This window comes from Budorcas taxicolor, chromosome 5 (assembly GCF_023091745.1).
Source record: "Budorcas taxicolor isolate Tak-1 chromosome 5, Takin1.1, whole genome shotgun sequence".
Classification (NCBI taxonomy): Eukaryota; Metazoa; Chordata; class Mammalia; order Artiodactyla; family Bovidae; genus Budorcas; species Budorcas taxicolor.
Window position 1 is genome coordinate 73,262,570 of NC_068914.1, and position 27,429 is coordinate 73,289,998.

At 50.6% G+C, this 27,429-nt stretch overlaps 1 protein-coding gene across 1 annotated transcript; it reads left to right on the top strand.

Moving 5' to 3' along the window:
• Positions 1 to 1,349: 1,349 nt before the first annotated feature.
• GALNT6 (polypeptide N-acetylgalactosaminyltransferase 6) lies at positions 1,350 to 26,278 on the top strand. Its single transcript, XM_052640669.1, has 10 exons — positions 1,350 to 1,840; positions 4,137 to 4,309; positions 14,073 to 14,222; positions 15,266 to 15,500; positions 19,244 to 19,361; positions 21,444 to 21,644; positions 22,181 to 22,312; positions 22,924 to 23,025; positions 24,959 to 25,111; positions 26,165 to 26,278. The coding sequence occupies exons 1-10, from the start codon at positions 1,350 to 1,352 to the stop codon at positions 26,276 to 26,278; spliced, it is 1,869 nt and encodes a 622-aa protein (XP_052496629.1).
• Positions 26,279 to 27,429: the final 1,151 nt, after the last annotated feature.

Consider the following 27,429-nt stretch of genomic DNA (forward strand, 5'->3'; position numbering starts at 1 on the left):
CACCATCGAAATAATTGAGGGCTTGGTCTGTGCCAGACACTAGGCTGAGTATTTTATATACATTATTTCTGACTTAATCCTCACACCCGCTGTGGGTTAGGTATTAGTTACTCCCACTTTATAGATGAGGAAGTTGAGGCTTAGAGAGATTAAGTCATGTGCTGAGGGTCACACAGCTACTACTGATAAAAACTAACACTTTTTGAGCATTGACTGGGTGCAGAGACTGCTCCGGGAATTATTTTATTGAACTTAATCCTTACAATAAACAACTCTAGGAGGTAGGTGCTATTACTGTTAGAAGCTGCAGATCTAGAATTTGTGCGCAGGTCTGTTGCCACCAGCATCTAGTGCTTACCCCATGAGCCTTATACTTGCAGAACTGTCTACAGAAGTTTTGCAAACACTGTTCCTCTGAGCCTGGTACCACATACATGAGGGTAGATGCTCGGGGCCATGGTCCTGCCTGGAATGTGCTGTCATTAGAATCTTTAGATTTAAAAATTGTTTTTTTTTATTAAATATGAGTAGATACAGAAAATATTGATAAAATATGCATAGGGTATAAAGAATAGCAGTGCTGCCAGCAGCCACCATTCACTTTTTTTTAAAAAAGCTTATTTTGAAGTCCCCCCATGTGCCTTTATGCCCATGTCTTTCCTCCCTCTTCAGAAACTTCTGTTTTTTTTTTCACTCAACTTTGCATCTGTGTTGTGGCATGTAGGGACGGTACACTCTTTGTCACGGTTGTGCAGTCCATGTGCTGTGGATATTTCACACTGTTTGTTCATTATAATGACAATAGACTTTTGGATTATTTCTAATTTTTGCCTTTTTTGTGGGTACTACTAGAAATGTTGTTGTGCACGCCTTTGGGCATATGTTTATCTGAGATATAAAACCAGGAGAGGAATTGCAGGGGTCATACGGTGTGAACATTTTAAATTTTTCTAGAAAAAGACAGATTGTTTCAAAAAGTGGTTATATTGATTAGATTTCTTCATGTAGCGTTTCAATGCTCCAGTTTTTCTAGGTCCATGAATGTCAGAATCTTAGGGCAGAAGAGAAACAGGGTCCATTTTCCTTATTATCTGGATGGAGACAGTTTAGGTGCAGACAAGTAACGTGATTGGACTAAGGTGATGTCACCATTCAGCAGCAGAGCCTGGACAAGAACCCGCAAATCCCCTGACTCCCTTCCTCCACCTGCCTTGGCTCATTTCTCTCTCTCATCCTCCCTTCTCAGGCCGAGGCCCCAGGGTGTGGCCACCACGACACCTCGAGCTGTTTCCAGGGCCAGGTGCAGCAGTCAGAGCTGACTCAGCCGGGGTCCCCGTCGGTTCCAGAGGATGAGGCTACTCCGCAGACGCCACATGGCCTTGCGCCTGGTCATGGTGGGCAGCGCCTTTGTGCTCTTTCTCTTCATCCTGCAGAGGGACGTAAGCGGCAGGGAGCAGGCCACAGAGAAGCCATGGCTGAGGTCCTTGGTGAGCCAGAAGAACCACGTCCTGGACCTCATGCTGGGGGCCGTGCACAACCTCAGGGACTCGATGCCCAAGTTCCAGATCAGGGCTCCGGAGCCCCAGCAGACACTGGCCTCCACCAACCAGTCCTGCCTCCCAGGTTTCTACACCCCAGCTGAGCTGAAGCCATTCTGGGAACGGCCGCCACAGGACCCCAATGGCCCTGGGGCAGATGGGAAAGCATTTCAGAAGAAAGAGTGGACGCCCCAGGAGACCCAGGAAAAGGAAGAGGGCTATAAGAAGCACTGCTTCAATGCCTTTGCCAGTGACCGCATCTCCCTGCAGAGGGCCCTGGGGCCAGACACCCGACCCCCTGAGTAAGTAGCACTGCATCCCGGGGTGAGGCCAGGGTTCTGCCAAAGGCGTGCTGGTATGTCCACAGCCAGTGTAAAGGGCTGACACGGACTTTATTTTATATCAGTATTTATTTATTTATTTGGCTGCGTCGGGTCTTTGTTGCGGCGCTCCAGCTCAGCAGTTGTGGCATACAGGCTTGGTTGCCCCAAGGCATGTGGGATCTTAGTTCCCCAACCAGGGATCAAACCTGCATCCCCTGCATTGGAAGGTAAATTCTTAACCACTGGACCACCAGGGATGCCCCTGACAGGGATTTTAGAATGTGGGCAAGGGTTTCCTCTAAGCCTTCATTTCCTTTCCTGAGCCACTGTCGTTATCCCAGGGGTTGGGATTCAAGGGCATCATGGTCAGGCCAGAGTCTCAGGGAGACCTGTGAGAATGAAAAACAATTGTGAAGGTAACGGGATCCAGAAAAAGGAACTCCTGACGGGGACCACAGCAGGCCAAGGGGTGACTAGGAGTGCCTGACTGCAGCCCACAGACTCGGGGGCTTTGCCCTCTGCCAAGAAGCTGGAGACTGCAGGACTCTGCCGCTGAGCTCCTAACAAAGGACATTTCCCGAAAGCAGCTCTGGTGGTCAGGATTGCTGCTCACCTCCTGGTTTCTTTCAGTGAAGACTCATAGGGCCATGAACTCATTCCAACCAATTATTTGAACCTGTTTGTACTTTCAGTCCTGGGCAGTGAACCAGCTCTTAGATCTTTGAGCTGAAGCCCCTTCAGTCTGTGTTCTTACTGGCCTCCCATCAAAGGTTTTGTGTCTTTCTCGTCTAGACGTTGTCATTCCCAACTCAAGAGGAATACCGTTTTTGGCCTTTTCTCACATGGCAGTTAGGGACTTCCCCAGTGGCTCAGCCACAAAGGATCTGCCTGCAATGCAAGAGATGCAGGAGGCCTGGGTTCCATCCGTGGGTCAGGAAGATCTGCTGGAGCAGGAAATGGAAACGCACTCCAGTATTCTTCCCTGGAGAATCCCATCAACAGAGGTGGGCTGCAGTCCACGGGGTCTCAATGACTAGGGTGCGACTGAGCATTCATCCCCACACATGGCACTTTACATTCTCAGGTTCATGATTCTTTAGGGCTATGAACCCAGAGTTCCTCAGACTTGGACCAAGTATTAGAGGCCTAGAACGTGGAGCCACCCTGAGTTACCAGGACTCCTCACAGGGAAGGGCAGTGGGCCTGAGGCCAGCCAGTGGAGGAAGTCTGGGAGTCTTCTCTGGAGGGCCCCTGAGAAATCTCTCTGACCAGCAGAGGGAGTTTAAAAAGGGCCTTTAGAGACTTCCCTGGCAGTCTAGTGGCTGAGACTCCCCGCTCCCAAAACCCAGGGGGACCGGGTTCAATCCCTGGTCGGGGAACTAGATCCCATATTCTGCAACTAAGATTAAAGATCCTGTATGTTGCACCTTAGACCCAGTGCAGCCAAATAAATAAATAAGTACTATTTTAAAAGAAAGAAAGAATGATTTAGGCCGCACAGTTCCTTGAGATCCAGCACTGACACATTCCCACCCCCACCTGAGATGGTGTGTCGGGGGGGGGGGAGGCAGTGCCGCCTAGTGCCCCAGAGTGGTGGGAGAGGGTGAGGATAGAGAAAAGTCCCAGCAAAGTGTGATAATAGTATCAGATTACAGGGAATGCATGAGGACATGGGTTCCAGTGGAACCGTTCACTGTAAAGAGTAAAGCCTTTCTTTCCCTCTCACTGAATATGGAATTTGTAGTCACTTTTTCCAGATGTCAGAGTTGCCCTTTGTTACTTTCCCTCTGGGACCTCAGGTGGGGGAAGTAGGCTTTGGGTATTTTTGGGGGGGACCGTCTGTTTTTTGCCATGCTGGGTCTTAGTCGCTATACACAGGATCTTTGATCTTAGTTGTGGCATGAGGGATATCTCAGTTATGGCGTGCAAACTCGTAGCTGCAGCATGTGCAATCTAGTTCCCCGACAAGGGATCGAGCCCAAGCCACCGGACCACCTGCGCTGGGAGTGCAGAGTCTCAGCCACCGGACCACCAGGGAAGTCCTGAGAGACAGGTTTTGGAGTGGGTTGCTTAGCACCTGTGCAGAGGCTTAGAGTAGGTGGCAAATAGTGGATTAGCTGGGGAAAGCATGCCGCTATTCCCAGCTCCAAAGGGGAATGTAGGCTGGGGTTTCCGAGGAGCAGAGAATGCTTATAGGAATCTGTGGACAGAGCCCTCCCCGCCCCCGGAACTACCGGGCACCCGGAGAACTGTATCTGCACTGTCGTCCTTGCAGGTGTGTTGACCAGAAGTTCCGGCGCTGCCCCCCGCTGCCTGCCACCAGCGTCATCATTGTGTTCCACAACGAGGCCTGGTCCACACTGCTGCGGACGGTGTACAGCGTCCTGCACACCACCCCTGCCATCCTGCTGAAGGAGATCATTCTAGTAGATGATGCCAGCACGGACGGTGAGGCTAGGAGGCCCCTGAGGAGGGGCCTGGGGTCTCCCCTGGTACTCTGGGAAAGAGGGCCTAACCGGTGCTCCCAAGGGAGCAGACACTGCCTTGTGGCCTGTGATCCCAGCTCATCATAAAGGTCAGGAGCAGGAAGAAGGCAGGTGGGTGCTAGGGGGCGGGTAGGCCACATTCCTGAACTTGATTTGCATTTGACCCCTCAAGTTCCAAAAGCTTAGCTGTTCTGGCCTCAAGGCTTCCCTTAGAGCTGCCAAGCCCAACCCCAATTCAGAAATGCAGACGGTGGGGACGGGCCCTCCCCTCTGTTTCCCACCTACTGGACCGTTCTTTTGCTCTTGAAGACTCCATCTCAGAAGCCTTCGTTGTAGTTGGTAATAGGCAAGTGAGTTTGCTCACCAAACTTCCACAGTTCAAAGCATTTTCACAAATATCTGCTGAGTTATTTGTGCCTGGTGCTGCCTCAGGCGTAGGAGATGACATGACAAATGACAAATTAGACAGATCTCATCCCAAGTAGGCTAACAGCCCTCATAGTCAGATGACTGCTTACAGCACCAGCCGTGGTGGTGTGACCTGGAACACACCCTAGCGGGCATGAGAGGACACAGACTCGAGACTCCAACACCCAGGAACTCAAATCCTAGCTCTGACTTTTCCTAGCTCTGTGACCTTGGGCAAGATACTTAGCCTCTCTGAACTTCCATCCTCACATTGGTTTTGTTTTTTCAAATATTTACTCATTTGCCTGTGCCAGCTCTTAGTTGAGCTGGTGAGCAGATCTTTAGTTGCAGCATGTGGGATCTAGTTCCTGATCAGGGATCACGCCTAGGACCCTGCGTTTGGAGTGTGGAGTCTTAACCACCGGACCACCGTGGAAGCCCTTCAGTCCCTTCTTCTAAAAATGAAGATAATTGACTCCCTTGCAAGGTGGACAAGCGATCAGAGATAGATGGTAAATGAGATCGTTCGTGTGCTGTGGAGTACTTAGTTTCTAGTAAGAGCTCCATAGGCATTCAGTTCAGTTCAGTCGCTCAGTCGTGTCCGATGCTGTGACCCCATGAATCACAGCACACCAGGCCTCCCTGTCCATCACCATCTCCCAGAGTTCACTCAAACTCACGTCCATCAAGTCAGTGATGGCTTCCAGCCATCTCATCCTCTGTCGTCCCCTTCTCCTCCTGCCCCCAATCCCTCCCAGCATCAGAGTCTTCTCCAATGAGTCAACTCTTCACATGAGATGGCCAAAGTACTGGAATTTCAGCTTTGGCATCATTCCTTCCAAAGAACACCCAGGACTGATCTCCTTCAGAATGGACTGGTTGGATCTCCTTGCAGTCCAAGGGACTCTCAAGAGTCTTCTCCAACACCACAGTTCAAAAGCATCCTCGGCGCTCAGCTTTCTTCACAGTCCAACTCTCACATCCATACATGACCACTGGAAAAACCGTAGCCTTGACTAGATGGACCTTTGTTGGCAAAGTAATGTCTCTGGTTTTGAATATGCTATCTAGGTTGGTCATAACTTTCCTTCCAAAGAGTAAATGTCTTTTAATTTCATGGCTGCAGTCACCATCTGCAGTGATTTTGGAGCCCCCAAAAACAAAGTCTGACACTGTTTCCACTCTTTCCCCATCTATTTCCCATGAAGGATGGGACCAGATGCCATGATCTTTGTTTTCTGAATGTTGAGCTTTAAGCTAACTTTTTCACTCTCCTCTTTCACTTTCATCAAGAGGCTTTTTATTTCCTCTTCACTTTCTGCCATAAGGATGGTGTCATCTGAATATCTGAGGTTATTGACATTTCTCCCAGCAATCTTGATTCCAGCTTGTGCTTCTTCCAGCCCAGCATCTCTCATGATGTACTCTGCATAGAAGTTAAATAAGCAGGGTGACAATATACAGCCTTGACGTACTCCTTTTCCTATTTGGAACCAGTCTGTTGTTCCATGTCCAGTTCTAACTGTTGCTTCCTGACCTGCATATAGGTTTCTCAAGAGGCAGGTCAGGTGGTCTGGTATTCCCATCTCTTTCAGAATTTTCCAGTTTATTGTGATTCACACAGTCAAAACTTTGGCATAGTCAATAAAGCAGAAATAGATGTTCTTCTGGAAGTCTCTTGCTTTTTAGATGATCCAGCGGATGTTGGCAATTTTATGTCTGGTTCCTCTGCCTTTTCTAAAACCAGCTTGAACCTCTGGAAGTTCACGGTTCACGTACTGCTGAAGCCTGGCTTGGAGAATTTTGAGCTCATTTTATTCTTTGTATGGGAGCAGTGCACTGTGGGAGATGTTATTTCTGTGTGGCCTCGCTGAGACGTCCACATTGGATTAGAGCTTCACCTGAAAGCCCAAGTGTCCAGGGAGAGAAGAGGTGTTTCAGGGCAGCCCCAGAAGAGAAAACAGCATCAGCCGAGCTCGAGAGACATTGGTATTTGTGCTGTAGGAAATGATGCTGAAAAGATGTTGAATGAAATCCTTGCATGCATGCTAAGTCGCTTCAGTCATGTCCAACTCTTTGAAACCTCATGGACTGTGGCCTGCCAGGCTCCTCTGTCCATGGGATTCTCCAGGCAAGAATACTGGAGTGGGTTGCCATGCCCTCCTCCAGGGGATCTTCCCAACGCAGGGATTGAACCTGTGTCTCTTATGTCTCTGGCATTGACAGGCAGGTTTTTTACCACTAGTGCCTCATGGAAAGCCTGAATGAAATCCACACCGTGCTAAAAGTATTTATTTGGGGGGAAGAAAATGAATCATTGAAGGTGCTTAAGCTGGAGAGTGACCTCGTCTCAGAAAGCTGGCAGCTTTGGGGAGGGTGATTGTCAGGAAAAGAAGCAGAGGACCTGAGTCCAGAGAGGAAGTCCTTACAGTCACTCAAGCATGGGATGCCAGGGCCAGAACTAGAAAAGCACTGTAGGACCCCTGCAGCAGTAGACTGGGGTCCTCTAGGAGTCGCGCCTTCCTCCCAGGTGGCAAGTGGGGCCTGGGCTCTCCCAGTTTGGCTTCCTGTGCCCATGCTCCCATATTGAGGGCAGGAACCATAGGCGTTCCTCCAGCAGCCCAGCTGCTGATGCACCCTTTCCTTCCCCAAACCCCCTCCTTCGCCCCGGGAAAGAGGACTAGAGCCAGGGAGGGCAGAGGGAGGAGGCACTGAGTATGGCTCTGTGAGCCCATTTCCTCTGGAAGCTCCTACTTTCCTGGGAAGGGCAGACAAGTATCAGAGATGCGTGAAAGGGTCTGGTGGACAGGGAGCAGAGAGATGAGCTTGTGGAAAGGGAGGGGCAGAGAGTCTGGCAGAGAGGATTGGAACTTGGGAGTGGCCTCTGGGGAATCTTAGGAGCAGTAGAATTGTTGTAAGGAACAGGAACCAGTGTATCTGTTGCCCTTCAGCTCAAACTGCTGTCTTGTAACCCTTATTCCCATGACCCTGAGTGGCCCATCCTTCAGAAGTTTCCCGCCTTAAATCACATGTGGTGGAGTTTTCTAAACTATCTCAGCTTGTCACTCAGAATTGTTTAAGTAAAAGGCACACTGCCCAGCTGGGTGACTCCCTAGACCAGGCTAGCCAACGACATAGTACCAGGCTGGCATGGGCAGTTTCCAAGAGGCAGAGTGGCCTGTGCCTATTAGGGGGACTTGGCAGTAGCTACTCCAAACAGCCTGCCTCTCTCAGGCCACCAGACATATTCCCATTCCTTCTGGTGGCCTCTCCCTTCTTGCCCTGGACTGTCTCATAGAGTCGAGTCCAACATCTCAGAATCACCTGTCTGAAAAACCAGAACCAGCCGTTCTTATTTTCTTGGGTCCTGGCCTCCTTTGACAGTCTGTTAAAAGCTATGCCCTTCTCTCTAGAGGGCTTCCCAGGTGGCTCAGTAGGTAAGGAATCTTCCTGCCATGCAAGAGTCACAGGGGACGCAGGTTTGGTCCCTGGGTTGGGAAAATCCTCTGGAGGGGGTCATGGCAACCAACTCCAGTATTCTTGCCTGGTAAATCCCATGAACAGTGGAGCCTGAAGGGCTGCAGTCCATGGGGTCCCAAAGAGTCAGACACGACTGAAGCGACTAAGAACGCAGGCACTCCCTAGAATAGCGCACAGCTGCCACAAGGGTGCACACACCCACATTTGTGCATGTGATTCAGGGAGTTTGTGGACCCCAGGATAAACCACCATACCTTGAGGGCTTTGAGACTTTAGAGAGACTTTCAGCAAAGAAAGAAAAATATCCTCAGATCCACGGTAACCTCTGCAGCCATAGCGGGATAAAGTTCGCCACACAGCTGACTGACTGATCAGATTAACTGGCTCTCGTTACACACACGAGGGCTGTGTCTGTGCTGAAATTCAATGTCCAGGCTCTCTGTCCTCCTGTCCAGGTGCCCAGCAGCATGGTTTGAGCACAAGTATACAGGCATTTGATATTGGGGGCCAGGTATCAGAAAGAGGTCTGGAGCCAGGCCGAAGACCTGGCTCAGTCCTACCTCACAGTCCTTTCCCAGGCACAGACTTCCCTCCTGCATGGCCAGGTCAGCACCTGAGGCCCACCCTTGATCTGGCATGTTTCACGAGCTCCCCAAAACTGGCCTTTCCAAGCCTGTCAATCCACCGTGCTCCCAACAGGGCCTCCCTTGTCCAAAGCCCTGCTCTGCCCCAGGTGGGGAGGCTGAGGCAGGGAACTTATGCTGCCCTCATGTGGGTTTTCACTAAATAAGGGGGAGGAATTCAGACACTTACCAGGGACCCAGAGAGCTGAGCAGAAATAAGAGCAGGATAACTGCAGAGATGTGAGCAAGGAGGCAGAAACAGCACTGGTGCAAACTGAGTTTACAGAGGTGAACAGAGCTGAATCACAGGACCTTTGCAAGCAGTAGTCAGTGTTTGGATTTTTAGGGGGTGTGTGGTAAAATATACATAAAATTTACCATCTTCGCCATTTTTAAGTGTGCCATTCAGTGGCATTAAATACATTCTCATTGTTGTAAAACCATCGCCAGAACTCTTTCATCTTCCCAAACTGAAACACTGCGCCCATTAAACAATAACTCCCTATTCCCAGCACCCCAGCCCTTGGCAACCCGCATTCCACTTTCAGTCTAGGAATTTGTCTACTCTCGATATCTTGTATAAGTGGAATCATGCAGTTTGTGACCTCTGGTGCCTGGCTTATCTCACTAAGCATAACATCTTCAAGGTTCATCCATGTTGTGATGTGTCAGAATTTGCTTCCTTTTTAAGACTGGAAAAGGGCACGACAGATCCACTCTGGCATTCTTGCCTGGAGAATCCTATGGACAGAGGAGCCTGGTGGGCTACAGTCCATGGGGTCTCAAAGAGTCAGACCGAACTAAAGTGGCTGAGCACGCACAGAGCACACATGCATGTCATTGTTAGTATCGTTCACATTTTTTATTCATTCGTTCACCCACGGAGATTTGGATTGTTGCCACATTTTTGGCTATTGTGAATAATAGCCAAAATATTGCTATCCACATGGGTGTACCAATATTTGTTTGAGTTCCTGATCTCTGTTATTTTATTAAATACCCAGAAATGGAATTGCTGTATCATATGGTAGTTCTTGGTTTAATTTTTTGAGGAGCTATCATACTGTTTAGATTTTTTTTTTTTTTTTAATTTTTGGTGGCACCCTGAAGCATGTGGGACCTTAGTTCCCTGACCAGGGATTGAACCCATGACCCCTGCATTGGGAGATGGAGTCTCAACCACTGGACCACCAGGGAAGTCCCTGGGATCTTTTTTTTTATGGCTGTGCTTTTCTCTGCTTGTGGGGCGTAGGAGGCCACACTCTGGCTGTGGTGCACAGGCTTCTTCTCACTGCCGTGGCTCCTCCTGCTGCAGAGCACAGGCTCTAGGGCCTCAGGCTCCAGTAGCTGCAGCGCATGGGCTCAGTAGTTGCAGTTCCCAGGGTCTAAAGCACAGGCTCAGTAGTTGTGGCCCATGGGCTTAGTTGCTTCAAGGCATATGGGATCTTCCGGGATCAGGGATCGAACCTGCCTCTCCTGCATTGGCAGATGGTTTCTTTACCACTGAATCACCAGTGAAGTCTTGGATTCACTTTTTTAAGTGAAATTTTAAACCATTATAGTGACGTGATCTGAGTTGTAGTTTTAAGAGAGAATTCACTGTGGGTACTGTGTCAAGAGGAGACTGGGGGCATTTCCCTGGTGGTCCAGTGGTTAAGACTATGTGCTTCCACTGCCGGAGGCATAGGTTCAACCCCTGACTGGGGAACTAAGATACCACATGCCTCGCAGCATGGCCAAAAAATAAATGAAAACAAAGACTGATGCCAAAAAAAAAAAAAAAAATCCTTAATGAACAAAAAAATCAAAATTGAAAAAAACAAAAAAAGAGTAGATTGGGAAGGGGAGTGGTATAGAATAGAGGTCAGGAGATAAGTTAAGACATTATTGCGGAGGTGCAATGGGAATGGAAAACTGGCCTTACTTGCTGATGGACTGATTGTGGGGAGTGGGAAGAGGGGGAGAGTTTAGCACAATTCCTAGGTTAGAGCAGCTGTTGGGATAATGGTACACAGGGGAGGCTGGGAGGGCAGGTGGGGAAGAAATCTGGGGTTCCACTTCAGGTGTGTTAGGTTTGTGGGGGGTTTTGTTTTGTTTGTTTAATTTATTTGGCCATGAGGCATGCAGTATCTTCCCCAACCAGGGATCAAACCGGTGCGCCCTTCAGTGGAAGCGCGGAGTCTTAACCGCTGGACTGCCAGAGAAACCCAGTTTTGTGGTTTGTTAGACATCCATGTGAAGATTTAAGGCCAGGAAAAAAGGCCCAGGGGTATCTGCATATAGATGGTATTCTGCACATGGGATTGAGTAAGACGGGTGTAGGGGAGGTCACAGGAGTCTTGTAGACTTTGATTGTGAGGAACGAACCTAAATGAGGAGGCTCTCACCTAGGGAACATAAGACTAGATGGGCCCATCTGTGTCTCCATGCTCAGCTCTGCTGCACTCCGGTCTGGGGTGTCTGTCCAGTGGGTCCAACAAGGGGCATTACTCAGGGGTGTTGTCTCATCCCCTTCAGAGAGCCTGAGGCTCAAGCCCCGAATTCCCGGGTCCCGCCTAGCTGCCGGGATTGGAGAGAAGGGCTGGGAGAAGGGCTCTGTAGAGCTCAGGTGCCCCTGACATTCACAGCTCAGTGTGTGGCGGGCCCTTACCACAACACCCACTTCCTCTGATGTTCTGTCTCCTGATTCTCTCCATCACCATGAACTTCCTGTGAGCACAGTTATGTTATCAGGGGAAACGTCAGCCACGCTGAGAAGGCAAGGCTCCCGCGCAGAGTTCCTCCCACCTCCCTGTTAGAGCCCACGCTGGGGCCTGTGCTTGAAGGATGAGCCTAGGAGCTCTGAAGCAGGCAGGACCCAGACCTGGCCCTGCCCTGCCCGGAACAGTGGCTGGCACCTGGCAGTGTGTTCACAGGTATACCCTAAGTGAGTGCTGGGCTGAAGCTGCCAAATGAGGCTAATTTTGACTCATAAACCCCAGAGACAACACTTCCTATTTCGTAGCATTTTAATCTTCACGTGGGTGCTCAGTCGCTCAGTCATGTCGGACTCTTGGTGACCCCGTGGACTGTAGCCCAGCAGGCTTCTCTGCCCATGGGGATTCTCCAGGCACGAATACCGGAGTGAGTTGTCATTTCCTTCTCCAGGGGAGCTTCCCAACCCAGGGGTCAAACCTGCGTCTCCTGGGGCTCCTGCGTTGGCAGGCGAATTCTTTACCACTGAGCTCCATGGGAAGCTCTTTAATCTTCAGAGAAGATTAACTAAGAAAGTCAGCATGGAAGCATCTAGTCCCATGACTGGCATGTAGTAGGTGCTCCAGTATTTGGACACAGTGTGTGTGTGTGTGTGTGTGTGTGTGTGAGTGTGTTTCAAAGTAGAGAGAGGGACTTCCCAGGTGGTCCAGTGGTTAAGACTTCATGCTTCCACTCCTCATTCAGTCCCTGGTCAGAGAACCAAGATCCCGCATGCCACATGGCACGGCCAAAACTAAGAAGCAGAGAGGGAGAGATCAATTGCACCTGCACAAAAACAGCCCCCAGTTTGTATGATATGACAGTGGGAGCGAGGCCTAAGCACTGGGCTGACCCCACACCCCTCAAGAGAGAAAGGACACAGTCAGCCTTCACTGCTGCCCCACACCACCACGTCTGAAACCACAGGCCTTCCATCCTGCACAGTGGGGAACAGAGCAGCTGCACAGATAAACCAAGACAGCGGTTAATGAATCATCACTACGATTTGGACTATGTTCCCAGATGGATCGCTTCAGAATAGGGTTATTTTTTAAAAACTGTGTATGTATTTTAAATCTTGAGTAAGTGTATTTTATTTTGTTTTTTATTATTTGTTTATTTGGCTGCCTGGGGTCTTAGTTGTGGCACACACGATTGATCTTCTTGCAGCGTGTGGGGTCTAGTTCCCTGCCCAGGAGTGGAACCCGGGCTCCCTGCATTGGGAGTGCAGAGTCTTAGCCACTGGACCACCAAGGAAGTCCCTAGGGCTATTTTTAATGCTCTGAGGGTTTCTGATTGATTAACAAGGGCCCTGAAGTGAGCCCCCTCTCAGAATGAACTGGAGATCTCATCAGATACCCCGCCCTTCAAAGAGCTTTCCACACCCCCTCTCCAATTCAGGCGTTGGCCCCTCCTGCAGTCTCCCCCAGCCCTGCACCACCTCTGGTGGTTCTTTCATCACCTACCCTGCAGTTGCCCGCTCCCTGGGCAGACAGGCTCACTGCTGTGCCTGACTATGCAGGCCCTGGGTACCTGGCTTTTAAATTTAATTTAAAAGCTGTTCTGCATCATTTCATCTTCCTAAAGAATTCCACGTGCAGAGGAGGTAATAAAGAGGATTAGAGGAAGACTTCTCGCTGCTGCCCCAGAAGCCAGAAATGAACGCTTGTGCACGCTCCGCTTGTCAGACGTGCTCTGAAGAGCCTGGGAGACAGAGACTCAGACGCAGAGAAATGACTGCCAAACCCCGAGTGTGGAAAGGAGGGGAGGCCTGAGACACAGCTCTGTAAATCGGGAGCTGAGAGGGAGCTGAGGCCAAGAGAGGCATCCGAGAGCCGTCATCAGAAGTTTACACTTGATTTGAAACCAAAGAAACACAGCTGTGAGGTCCTGTCTCTGACATCAGAGAAGTCGCCCTGGTATACAGACACAGGGTGGGCACTGCGGAGCCAGTGGAGTGTCCTGGCAAGGTGGCCATGTGCTGTGGGCACCTCCTCCACCCTCCGACCCCCACCTTGGGCTTCGGTGAAGTTGCTCAGCACAGTAGGTGTGAGAGAGGATTAGAATGCAGGCCTGCTGGAGGCCTGATGGTGCCCGGACCTGGTGTCCACGGAAGATTACGTATGCTTCCCTTGTAGCTCAGTTAATAAAGAATCTGCCTGCAGTGCAGTCCATGTGGTTCCAAGAGTGGGACACGATTTAGCGACAAACCACCACCACGTCGCTTCTGTTGTGTCCGATTCTGTGCGACCCTATGGACTGTAGCTCCTCTGTCCTGGGATTCTCCAGGCAAGAATACTGGAGTGGGTTGCCGTGCTCTCCTCCAGGGGGTCTTCCTGACCCAGGGATCGAACCCACGTCTCTTACATCTCCTGCATTGGCAGGCAAGTTCTTTACCGCTCGTGCCACCTGGGAAGTGCAATGGGGAATTAGGTTTGTGGCAAAGTGTTGAGCGGGTGGCAATGACTCTGTGCCTTCCAGAGTACTTGAAGGAGCCCCTGGAGCAGTATGTGAAGCAGCTGCAGGTGGTGCAGGTGGTGCGGCAGCAGGAGAGGAAGGGGCTGATCACCGCCCGGCTGCTGGGAGCCAGCGTGGCCCAGGCGGAGGTGCTCACCTTCCTGGATGCCCACTGTGAGTAAAGGGGGCCGGCCCGGCTCTGCCCCCCTTCCCTCCCTGGCAGAAGGAAAAGCTGGGACCCCTGCATCACCCATGCCCCTGCCTGCTCTGCTGTCCCAGGAGCAAAGCAGGCTTGGGACTCCCCCAGATTCTTCTACCCTTTCCTCACCCCATTCCCTAGGATGGTTATCAGGAGGCATGCACAGCCCTAAAACCACTAAAACTAAAACCTAGACCTGTGGTGACCCCACAGTTGCTGGGAGTATGTTCTAGAACCCAGACACTCCTCTTCTCGCTCCCCTGATCTGTACCTCATTCTGAGCTCAGCCCCTCGGACAGGCTCCTATTATCTCTGGGTGCTGTTCGGTGTGGCCCTTTCCACATGGAAAGGAAGGCCTGCTTTTTGCCCCCAAACAACGCACTTCCCTTGCTGTTGTCAGGGGGGAAAAAAGTGTTCCCTGAAAGCAGTGATATTCTGAGAAGCTGTAGACCTGGAGTCAGAAGACCTGGATTTGTGTTCTGACCCTGCCACTAACAGCCTCAGTCTTCTCCTTTATCAAGTGGGATAAGGATGCCAGCCATCCTCACCAATAAAATCATCACTCCAGGGGCCAAATCATCTCTGCAGTTCATCAGAAATCCCCAGGGGGTGATTATTCTGCAGCTAGAGCTGAAGCATGAGGTGCAGAGACCCCAGGGAGAGGGGCACCCCCGCATGAGACCCTCACTTGGGTGGGGAGAGTCAACTGAGTGGCTAGCCTGCAGACCCTGAAGACAGCCCTATATGGCCTCCCTGTGCCTTTGAAGCCTCCATGTTACTCCCCTGATACCTCTGTTCTCCCCTCCAAAGCCATTTCCACCTCTCTGGGAGGAGGGGCAGGGGTAGCCGGGTCCTGGGAGATCTCTGTCCGCTCTCTGTGGCTGTGGAGCATGCACGTGTTTTCCTGCCTACCACTGGGGAGCAGGCACTTGTCCTCCTGGGGCTTCCCACTGGCCGGGGGGTGCAGGCTGGCCAGGGGGCAGCACCCTGACTGCTGTCTCCTGGCCCTTGCCTGCAGGTGAGTGCTTCCATGGCTGGCTGGAGCCCCTCCTGGCGCGCATCGCTGAGGACGAGACGGTGGTGGTGAGCCCGAACATTGTCACCATTGACCTGAACACTTTTGAGTTCTCCAAGCCTGTCCAGAGGGGCCGAGTCCAGAGTCGGGGCAACTTTGACTGGAGCCTGACCTTTGGCTGGGAGGTTTTACCGGCACGAGAGAAGCAGAGGCGCAAGGATGAGACCTACCCCATCAAGTAAGTACCATAGCCTTGTGGGCCCCCAGCCTGGCCTCTGCAGTCACAGGGACCTGGGCCATCTCAGGTCAGCATTTATTAGCTGTTGTGTGAAGAGCTTAGCATATTTAATCATCATCCCCTTGAGGTAGGTACTATGATTAGCCTGTTTTGCAGATGAGAACACTGAGGTTCCTGGTGGTTAACAGTTGGCCCCAGACTATACCACCCTGGAAACTGGGGGAGCAAGAATGCCCATCCCACCAGTTTGGCCACAAGCCTGTCCCCCCACCGTGGTGCTGTCCTGCCTAGTGCCATAACAGTTGGCTCTCACTCTCCATCTTCCTTGTGCCAGGCCCTGGCTTCAGGGCTTTCTGTACTTCGTCTCGTTATTTCTTCCCTACAGGTAGAAAGGACATGACTGCTGCTCGCAGAGATAGTGGGTAGAGACCATTGTAAAACAGCCATTATAATAAGAGGGGGTGATGTGTGCAGCCAAGTGGCCATCTTTGAAAAGACTGAGAATGTCTTAAAGGAGGATAGACAAATGTCCTGCAATTGGCAATGTCTTGCAGTTGTCCTGAACTTTTTCAGAAAAGGGCCAGATAGCAGATATTTTAGGTTTTGCTAGGCTAGGCTTCCCAGGTGGCGCAGTGGTAAAGCATCTGCCTGCCGGTGCAGGAGATGCAAGAAATGCAGGTTCAGTCCCCTGGAGTAGGAAATGGCAACCTACTCCAGTATTCTTGCCTGGAAAATCCCATGGAGAGAGGAGCCTGGCAGGCTGCAGTCCATGGGGTTGCAAAGAGTTGAGCACAACTGAGTACCCACACACATACATACGTGCAGCTACAAAAAAGAATCTTTTCAAAATGTAAAAACTATTCTATGCCAGAACCTTAGAAAGTCAGGCCAGCTTTGACCCACAGGCCACAGTCTGCCAGCCCCTGAGCTAGAAGGCAGGTGCTTGAAAGTTTATCCATTGTTTGATGCCCAGCTGGGTTTGCCTTCTCCCAACACACCCACCCTGCTCCTCCCTCTCAGACTGCCTGTGGGTGCTGTTAGAGACCACAGACGTCTCAACCAGACTGAGCTGAGGAGTGACTTTTAGGGTATCCATTGCTTCTGGATTATCTGTACCACGGTTTTTCTATACTGTCCAGGAAACTGAAGGGTCAACCAAACATACACCAGGGGTGGTGGGAAGTAGACGTTGGGGATATAGTGAGCAGGGTTGGGAGGGAAGGCTTTCTCCCCTTCCACGTCCCTAGATCCTAAGAAATGCTGCCCAGAGCCTCAGTAGAGAGGCTGCAGAAAGGAATCCCATGGATCTGGAACAGCCAGCTGCTCTGTCTCCTTTGGAAGGAAGAGAAGCAGCAGCAGCAGAAGGGGCAGAAAGGAAAGGAGAAGACAGGAGAGAGAAAAGAAATTGGAACTCCCTATTGAGTCTTTGCTTGATTCATAGATGTCTTTTGTTTGGGATGCACAGCAACAAAGCCCCCTCCCCCCAAGCTAGGGGCTAGGCACACAGTGGCACAGTCAGGGACAGGGCACCAGGCCCCCACCCATCACTGACGTCCCCTGCTCCGATGTCCAAGGACCATACAGCTGGAAGACAAAGCTCCAGTATTTGAGGAGTGAGTCTGCTCCCTGGTCCAGATGGCCTGGTGGTGTGCTTGCTTGCCTCAGGCACTTTGCCTGGTACCCATCAGGAGACCTGCAGGCAGCACCCTCCCTTCCTCCACTCCCAAAGTTAACAAGAGACTAAGAGGAGAGGTGAGGACCCAGGGGACCTCAGGAAGCAGGCCCTGGCAAATACAGAAAGTTTTCTCTGAAAATACAGAGAGTTTTCAGAGGTTGCCTATTGGTTGTGGGTCTGTAGTGACATTCCCTGTGTAGTTTATCCTCAGAGATGATTTGTCAGTGGCTTCTTAGTCAGAGGGACCTCCGAAAACCAAGAGACAGGGACTTCCCTGGTGGTCCAGTGGTTAAGATTCTGAGCTCCCAATGCAGGGACCTGGGTTTGATCCCTGGTCAGGGAACTAGCTCCCATATGCCACACTAAAGATCCTGAGTGCTGCAAATAAGACCTGGTGCAGCCTAAATAAACAAATATTAAAAAGAAAAAAGCCAAGAGACAGGCTTAGGTCCAGGAGACCCTCAAGAAGCAGCCAGTTAGTTCCAAAATGCTCATCTAGGGTCCCAGGACTCTCTGAGCCTTCCTTGGCCTTCCTTGGGCTGGCTTAGAACCCCTAGGAGGAGCCAACTGCTACTGCTGCTGCTAAGTTGCTTCAGTCGTGTCTGACTCTGTGCGACCCCATAGACGGCAGCCCACCAGGTTCCCCCGTCCCTGGGATTCTCCAGGCAAGAACACTGGAGTGGGTTGCCATTTCCTTCTCCAATGCATGAAAGTGAAAAGTGAAAGTGAAGTCGCTCCGTCGTGTCCGACTCTTAGCGACCCCATGGACTGCGGCCCACCAGGCTCCTTCGTCCATGGGATTTTCCAGGCAAGAACACCGGAGTGGGGTGCCATTGCCAAAGCCAGGGACAAAAAGCCTGCCTGAGTTTGAGGGTTTCCCAACAGAAATTCCTTCCAGAAGGTGGCTACATGAGCCAACCTCAGGGCAATGAGAACAGCGGTAGGGTAACACCAACTTCAGGTTCCTGGGTGGTTGCCTTGACTAGTCAGCCAGTGAGTACTGATTGAGGCCCTGCTGTGTCTGAAACACCTTGACTGGTCCTGGGCTTACAGAGAAGGTTTCTGCTTGGCTGTGCCACATGGAGCCGCCCACTGAGGGCAGCAAAGCCCCATCCAAGCCAGCCTGGCCTGGCACAGAGACAAACAGTGAGTGATATGTGTGCACTCCTGTCTCCCTAGCTCCCACCCCTGCCTTCAACCCTTAGCTCAGCCCCTGTTGTGAGCAACGTGCTATCTAAGTTCTTAGATGTTTCGTCAGTTTATCTAAATGTGGGTCCATGCCTCCCTGCCTTTGTCCGAAAGCCAGAATCTTTTTGTAATCTCCAAATGCTCCGTTTAGTCCAAATTGAGTTTAATTTCACCTCACTTCCTACCCTGTTTCCAGGAGCACCTATGTCCAAAACCATTTTCACAGAGCTTCTGATGACTGAGTATCTACTGTGCTTAATGAACTTTGCTGCCAAAAAGCAAAAGATGATGACTTTTGTCTCAGCTACTACCCTGTCTCTCTACTGATCTGTCTCTTTACTCTGTATGACTAATACACAGGACAACCCCAGATAGCCCGTGTGTAATATATCCAGTTGAATGAGTAAATAAGTGCCTCTTATTATTATTTATTTACTTACTTATGGTTGGCTGTGCAGGGTCTTCATTGTTGTGCGCAGGCTTCTCATTTGTGGTGTCTTGTCTTGTTGCAAACAACGGGCTCTAGGTACACTAGCTCTCTGAGGCCTATAGAATCTTCCTAGACCAGGGATCGAACCCATGTCCCCTACACTGCAAGGCGGATTCTTAACCACTGGACTACCAGGGAAGTCCATGAGTACCTTTCAGAAGACAGTCATGATCTTTACATCTCTCTTGGACCCACTCCTAGAAGGCAAAGAATAAAAGCTCAATAAACATTTGCTAAGTGAATGAATTAGTGGCTGCACATCCCAGACGAGAAGAAAGGAGGAGGGAGGGAGTTTTAGAAGCATCTGCGGTGAGTCCGCCCCTTTCCATGCTGGGCTCCGGCCCCCCTTCCCCCCAGAAGATGCACATGCTTTTCCCTCTGTCTCTCCAGATCCCCGACGTTTGCTGGTGGCCTCTTCTCCATCTCCAAGGCCTACTTTGAGCACATCGGTACCTATGATAATCAGATGGAGATCTGGGGAGGGGAGAACGTGGAAATGTCCTTCCGGGTGAGAGCGAAGAGGGCTTCGTGGGGGAACCACAACGTCCCGGGGCACGGATGGCCCAAGACCCCATCTCTTAGGCAGCAGCAGGGTCAGCATATCTGGAGCTGAGCTTAGAAGGCTGGCTCTTCCCCGTCATGGCTCCTCCTTCCCTCTGCCCCCACACCCCCTGTCCATGGCAGTAGGGCCATGGGACTCAGATTGGACATATGGGAAGAGATGACTGGGCAGAACCCCTCAGAGGGAAGGGATAGTTGGGTAACAGGGACTGGATATCTGGGGATCCGTGACATCTTTCATGATGTCTATGGGAACAGAATTAGGGTGACGGTGGGACAGATCAGTAAGCAGTCACTATCCTTTTTCTGGAAAAACCAGGCTCCACTTTCCAGGTCAGAGGACACATGCCTTGGTAGCCTTTGGAGTTACCCTCCCCTATTGTCAGCATGCGCTTCATAACTGTAAGAGAAGATGATGGCCCAAATTCTGGTGGACCCCAGAACTCTGAGAGATTCCAGGAATAAAGCAAATCAGGATTAGGTTAGCAAGAAAGGCTTCCTTGTGGCGAAATCGACACAAATCTCCTACCAGGGGAAAGTAATTAACAAGGAAATGAGCTTGCTTATGAAGTCATTTGGATGGCATCGTCGACTCAATGGACATGAGTTTGAGCAAACTATGGGAGATAGTGAAGGACAGGGAAGCCGGGTGTGCTGCAGTCCTTGGGGTTGCAGAGGGTCGGACACGACTGAGCGACTGAGTAACAACAACAGTGAAGTCGCTTATCACAATGCCTGGCATGAATACGCACTTCATTGACATCATTGCTGTTACTATGGCTATGATTGTGCATTTCTGTTGCTGCTGTATGAATAGCACTGAAACATGTATATTATCATGTGTGCACCAGATCACCAGTCCAAGTTCGATGCATGAGACAGGGTGCTCAGGGCTGGTGCACTGGGATGACCCTGAGGGATGGGATGGGGAGGGAGGTGGGAGGAAGGTTCAGGATGGGGAACACATGTACACCCATGGCTGATTCATGTCAATGTATGGCAAAACCACTACAATATTGTAAAGTAATTAGCCTACAATTAAATAAATAAACAAAAATAAATAAAATTAATAACAACATACCTCCCAATCTAAAACCTAAAAAAAGACAAGACGCAAGTGGAAGGAGTGTTCTAAACCAGCCCTCTGACAGAGAACGGTCACCAACTTAGCACCGTAATTCCCAGGGTTCTGATTCTGGGCTAGTTCATGAGCCTCTGACCTCTGTTCAGTCTTTCTGTAAGGAGGCTACTGTACTAAAGGTCAGGTGATTGCCATAAACCACCTGATGGTGGCTTTTAAACAGTGCATTGATGCTTTGATTGGGTCACAAGTCCATCTCCATTTAAAGGAGCTTGAGTTCCTGAGTTTCCAGTAACACGTGAGTGAGCTGATAAAATCACCTTTCTGGGTCAAAAAGCCAGGTGGCGCCAGAGCTCAGAGTAGGTAAGATGGATGTAAACTTGGCCATCTGTCTCTTCTCCAAAGTGGGCCCTGGTAACCCTCAGGACCCTGCAAATTTCCACTTGCTTAAATCAAAAGTGAACCACATCAGAGAGCCAGGGATTGTGTAGTTATGGCCTGTGATGAAGCCTGCTACTGCTGCTGCTAAGTCGCTTCAGTTGTGTCCAACTCTGTACGAACCCATAGACGGCAGCCCACCAGGCTCCCCCGTCCCTGGGATTCTCCAGGCAAGAACACTGGAGTGGGTTGCCATTTCCTTCTCCAGTGCATGAAAGCGAAAAGTGAAAGTGAAGTTGGTCAGTCGTGTCCGACTCAGTGACCCCATGGACCACAGCCCACCAGGCTCCTCGGTCCATGGGATTTTCCAGACAAGAGTACTGGAGTGGGGTGCCATTGCCTTCTCTGGTTATGAAGCCTAGTCTGTGTCTTTTTTTCCAGGGGAAGAGAGGGGCATTTCCCTGATTTCGTGGACCTGGGGTCTGGCACCCTGGGAATGGAACAGAGTTGCTTGGGGTAGGTTGTCCCACCCATCTGCTGAAAACCCCATCCCGTCTCATCTTATGGCAGGTGTGGCAGTGCGGCGGCCAGCTAGAGATTATCCCCTGCTCTGTGGTCGGCCACGTGTTCCGTACCAAGAGCCCCCACACCTTCCCCAAGGGCATCAATGTCATTGCTCGCAACCAAGTGCGCCTGGCTGAGGTCTGGATGGATGGCTACAAGGAGATTTTCTACAGGAGAAATCTGCAGGCAGCACAGATGGCCCAAGAGGTGAGAGGGGAGGATGCTCAGGAGATGTTCAGGTGAAGAGAAGGGCATAGTCGCAGACCCTGATCCAGGGCTTCATGATGATGGAGGCCCACTCAGCTCCGACACCCGGTGCCTTTTCCCCTCAGGCCTTGGGAGCTAGAGCCCAGGCTCTATTTTGGAGGCTAGAGAATGAGGAAGGGCAGGCTTTGTTGTCCCTGTCTGGAGAGCCCCAGCATCTTTTAGAAGGGGAGGGAGACGAGATTTGGAGGAAGAACCTCTTACAGGAAGAATGGCTTTGGTCTGAGAAACTAGGAATTGAAGACTGGAGGAAAACTGAGAGGTCACAGGAGATGGGGAGTGCTATGGGTGGGGATCCCAAAGCCAAGGCAAGGGGTTTGGGATTAGATGTGGAGCTGAGCCAGGGACCCCACTTATTGGGAAGGAGCATGAGACCCATTCTGGGAGAAAGTGGTCCCAGAAACCCTAGGCTACATCTGCCCAGACAGGAAGGCCAAGACTAGTGAGACTGATCCTTTGGGGGCTGCCTTAATTGACAGAAATCCTTTGGTGACATTTCGGAACGACTGCAGCTGAGGGAACGACTAAACTGTCGCAACTTTTCCTGGTTCCTGGACAACATTTACCCGGAGATGTTTGTCCCTGACCTGAAGCCCACCTTCTTTGGAGCTGTGAGTCTTAAGAACAAATGTGCCTACCCATCATCCCAGAAGCCCTGGGAGAAGTTTCAGGACCACTGAGCCCATAGCTGGATGAGAAACAATCGATTTTTACTCTCCACACTCGTTTATCCAGGAGGGGGACCTGGAGGCCACCCGGGCTTCTAGAGCTAGCTGAGAAACTTCATAAGGAGGAAACAACCTGTAAGCAGCGGTTCTCACTCACTCTCCTGCATCAGTCACCAGAAAGGCTTGTTAAGACACCGTGTGTTGATTCAGGAGGACTGGGATGGGGCCTGACAATTTGCATTTCTAACCAGCCCTCAGGTGATCCTGAGGGTTGGGGGATCACACTTTGAGAACCACTGCTCACAAGGACATTCCTACAGGTTGAGGGCTTCTCCCAGAGACCTGACTGGTTGCCCACCCCGCCCTTGCCCAGCCCCTGGGTTCTGCACCTCATTTGCTATTCACTCCAGGCATCTGGGTTAATAAGCGGGGGAGGAAGGTCACAGAGGGGGAATGCAGCCATGCAGATTTATTCCAGATGGACCCCATACCACAAACCAAAAAACCACCTCACTGTGTTCCCCTGGGCTCCGTCTCTGCTCACCATCCTGCAGCTCAAGAACCTCGGCGTGGATTACTGTCTGGACGTGGGAGAGAACAACAACGGAGGAAAGCCCCTCATCCTGTACGCCTGCCACGGCCTCGGTGGCAACCAGGTACACAGCCCAACCCCTGACTGGCCTGTCTCCCGGGGCACCTCCTCTCTGCACACACCCCCTTTCTCCATACAGAGGAGTCCTTTCCTGAGGACTAGGGCAGGAGAGATCCAGAAAGAGGAGGAGATACCAGTCCTGCCCTCAGGAAGCCCCCAGTCTGAGGGGAGACGCATGATGCACACAGATAAGGTCCTAAGTGTGGATCAAGGGCACTCAGAGAGGAGTGAGCAGCAGTGCTGGCCGGTAGAGAGGGGCTGGATGGGGCAGGATTGTTCATCACAGGAAGCCTGCTGAAGGATGTGAGCTGCTGAGTGATGTTTTAAGGTGACCGTGAAAATTTTTTGAGCCCTTTCCCTCACCTACACTCAAATTTTTTTTTTTTTTTTTTTTTTTTGCTATTTCCAGGAGGCCCATTTATTATATTTTTTAAGTGGCCAACTTGTGGAGTTGACTTTTGAAATTTATTTATTTTTGGCTGTTCTGGGTCTTCATTGCTGCACACAGTCTTTCTCTAGTTACAGTGCTTGGGCTTCTCGTTTCAGTGGCTTCTCTTACTGCAGAGCACAGGCTTCAATAGTTGTGACACCTGGGCTCAATAATTGTGACTCACGGGCTCTAGAACGCAGGCTCAGGAGTTGTGGCACAGGGCTTAGTGTCCCAAGGCATGTGGGATCTTTCCAGATCAAAGATTGAACCGGTTCCCCTGCATAGCAAACTGTATTCTTAATCACTGGACCACCAGGGAAGCCCTTACATTCAACTATCTTCAATGCTTCCCCTGCCCAGAAGCTAGCACTCTGATCCTACCACCCATCAGTGACCCCAAAACAACTCCCTACTGCATCCACTGTAAGGGCCCATTTCCCCCTGTGCTACAATATCCAGCTCTTTCCTGAGGAATAACTAGTAACCTCTTTGGCCCCAGTTCCTCAGTCTACCCTGAAGGCCCAGTGTTTGATAAGTAAAAGGCAATTGAAGCAGAGCCGAAGGAAGGAAAAAGTGTCAGGGGACACTGAATAGGATGCCAACGTATGCAAGTGAAGACAAACCCATTCTGAAGTCATTTCCTGTACCACTGGCCTGCACAGTGATTTTAGGTGGCATACCGCTGAGCGTTTTTTCTATAAAGAAAGCTGAGTGCCGAAGAATTGATGCTTTTTAACTGTGGTGTTGGAGAAGACTCTTGAGAGTCCCTTGGACTGCAAGGAGATCCAACCAGTCCATCCTAAAGGAGATCAGTCCTGGGTGTTCATTGGAAGGACTGATATTGAAGCTGAAACTCCCATACTTTGGCCACCTCATGCAAAGAACTGACTCATTTGAAAAGACCCTGATGCTGGGAAAGATTGAGGGCAGGAGGAGAAGGGGACGACAGGGGATGAGATGGTTAGATGGCATCACCGACTCGATGGACATGGGTTTGGGTGGACTCCGGGAGTTGGTGATGGACAGGGAGGCCTGGCATGCTGCAATTCATGGGGTCGCAAAGAGTCGGCCACGACTGAGTGACTGAACTGAACTGAACTGAACTGAACCTATTTACAAAAAAAGAACCAGCATATCAAACACATGATTTCGCTTTAAATGAGGCGAAGTTAATATTTTTTTTTTCGGTCGAGCCTCTCAGCTTGCAAGATCTTAGTTCTCTGACCAGGGATCGAACCCTTACCCTCTGCGGTGGAAGGTCCCTGGACTGCCAGGGAATTCCCTAAGTTAAATTTTTACCTAAAGAAAAAATATTTAGTAACTATTATCTATTATTCCAGTATAATAACCCAGATACGGTGGCACATGAATTACTGAAATCTTGGCATCCACTCACTTCCTCCCCAAGAGGCCATCTGTGATTGCTATCTCTGGGCTGTTGGCTTTGGGAGGTGGCGGGAAAACTCTCCACCTGTCCCTCAGAACCTTCTCTTGTGTTGTGTTCTAGTACTTTGAGTACACAACCCAGAGAGACCTTCGCCACAACATCGCAAAGCAGCTGTGTCTACATGCCAGTGCTGGCACTCTGGGCCTTAGGAGCTGCCACTTCACTGGCAAGAATAGCCAAGTGCCCAAGGATGAGGAATGGGAATTCACCCAGGTGAGTCAGCTGTCCAAAAACCTCAGAATCAAGAACCTGAGGCCACAACTGCCCCCCTCCCTTCCTTCTGCATCTTCTTCTGAGATACTATGGGGTGGATCCAGACAACGTAGAAAGTATGGAGAATGTGAGCTTGGTCACAGGCAGGGTTCACGGGACTTAAGTACTGTTTGGGGATGGCTGATTCTGGTTGATATAAAGATGGAGGTAGGGTTATGGTCTAGGGCCAGCTCATAGTTCAGGTATTTTTAGGGTGAACCCCAGTAGATGAAGAGTCATTCATGGTTCCCGCCTGGCCTCTGTGTGCTAAGCACAAGGCACTCACGTACTTTGGTTTGGTTCATCTTCCAGAGGCTCTTCCCAAGTAGGTGGTGTCCCCATGACTAGAGATGGGCCAGCAGCAGCTCAGCAAGTTTGTGTCTGACCCAAGATCCTTCACTAGGTAAATGGTAGACCCGGGGTTTGGACCAGAGAAGTCTGACTCGATAGCATGGGTTCTTTCCATTAGACTGCCCTGCCTCGGGATGAATGATGTAACTTCTACAGGATCGGGCTCAAACTAGCAGCCTCCGATGAGCCTCCATACCCACTCCACCCCAATCCCTAATCCTGGGCTTAGGAAAAGAGGAGCCTAACCTTGGGGCTACAGGGAAGGGAGTAGTCTGAATATGATCAAAGGCAGAAAGTGCGGGTAGACTGCAGTGGCCCAGGTCTTTGAGACTGGCCATCTGGAGGCAGTTTTCATTTTCATTTCATCCTGAAAGCATTTTTCAGTTAGCCCATGGTCCTGCCTTCCTGTGTTGCAGTTCTTCATGCTAAAGCTCGAGGTGGGGAATTGGCACCCAGCACAGGAATGCCAATTCCTGTGAAAACTCAGAAATGCATCTCATTAGAGTATCTGGCATCCAAGGAAAGGAATGTGGAAGTATCCCCCCTGTGCCTTGCTGGATTTCCCTTCCCTTTGGTTTATTGTCCTCATCTCATTCACCCTAGCAGTACTATCAGAAGTCTGAGGCCTAAGTTGACCCTTTGTTTTGCTGTGTCATCTTTTAGGATCAACTCATCAGGAACTCAGGATCTGGTACCTGCCTGACATCCAAAGACAAAAAGCCAGTCATGGCCACCTGCAACCCCAGTGATCCCCACCAGCACTGGCTCTTCATTTAGGCCCCAGATCGCCCCCTTTGGGAGTTCCCACAAGCTTCTCAGGAAACAGAATCCGGGGGAAACCTGATGTTTGAGAACCTGACCAGCAGCTTCCCTGTCAGCCTTAAAGATGGATTTCAAATCCAAAGGAAGTCAAGGCAGAACCTTCCTACTCCTTGCAACAACATTGGGCCTGATTTCTTTCCTCCACATTGGTGGACAAGACCATTAGAACACATAAGACAGGGCCTAGAGCTCTCCTTCTGTCCTAGAAACAGACCTCCAAAGCAGAGGAGGCAGCTGGGGGAAGGACCTGGGGCAGCAGTGACGAATTCAAGGAAAGTGCCTCTGCAGCCACGTCCTGGATCCCTGGTCATCTAGGACACCTGCAGCTTCCAGTGAACTCTAGAATCTATCAGAGGAATTGGAGGGCTAAGTCTCCCTTGCTGCTTTTACCTGAAGCACCTTGACAGTGCTTGACAGGTACACAACAGTCCTATGAGAGAGGCAGGAATCACCGTGCCCATTTTATAGACAAGAAAACGGAGGCAGAGAGAAGTAAAGGAGCTGGTCTGCATTCCACAGCTGGTGCGTGGCTGGAGCTGAAACTGAGGCTCAAATTTGACCCTTGAACCCAGGCTCCTCCCACTACGAGAACACTAAGCACCGAGCCAGCAACTCTCCACTCTTTTTTCACTCCAGTCTGACCCTTCCTGGCTGGCTGGTCCCCATAAAGCCTAGAACAGTGGACCAGGTAACCATGAGCGAGACCACATTTGGGAATCCTGTGAGGTTCATTTTGAAAGAAACCTTGTGGAACTAGCTAGTGATTTCTCAGGTTTATGTCCCAGAGCCTTTTTTCAATGCTCCTCGTAAGCAAATTAGCCATGGATGAAAATGAAGGCAGGATGAGGGCAGTGCCCACCAGGCCCTGATTTTCCAAAGGTCTGCAAGCACAATTTGAAAGTCCTTGTTTTAATCCAAGCCTATCAGTTTCATATTATGAAACCAAAGCCAGATAAGAGAAGTTACTTGCCCTAGGCCACACAAGGAGGTATTGGCAACCCAGAAGCTAGGACCCAGATAAGGCTAACAGAATCCCTGGGAAGTCTGAGGAAGCAGGGCTCACGGGTAGCCTGGAGCATGACTCTGTGACTGGCCTGGTGTGCTGT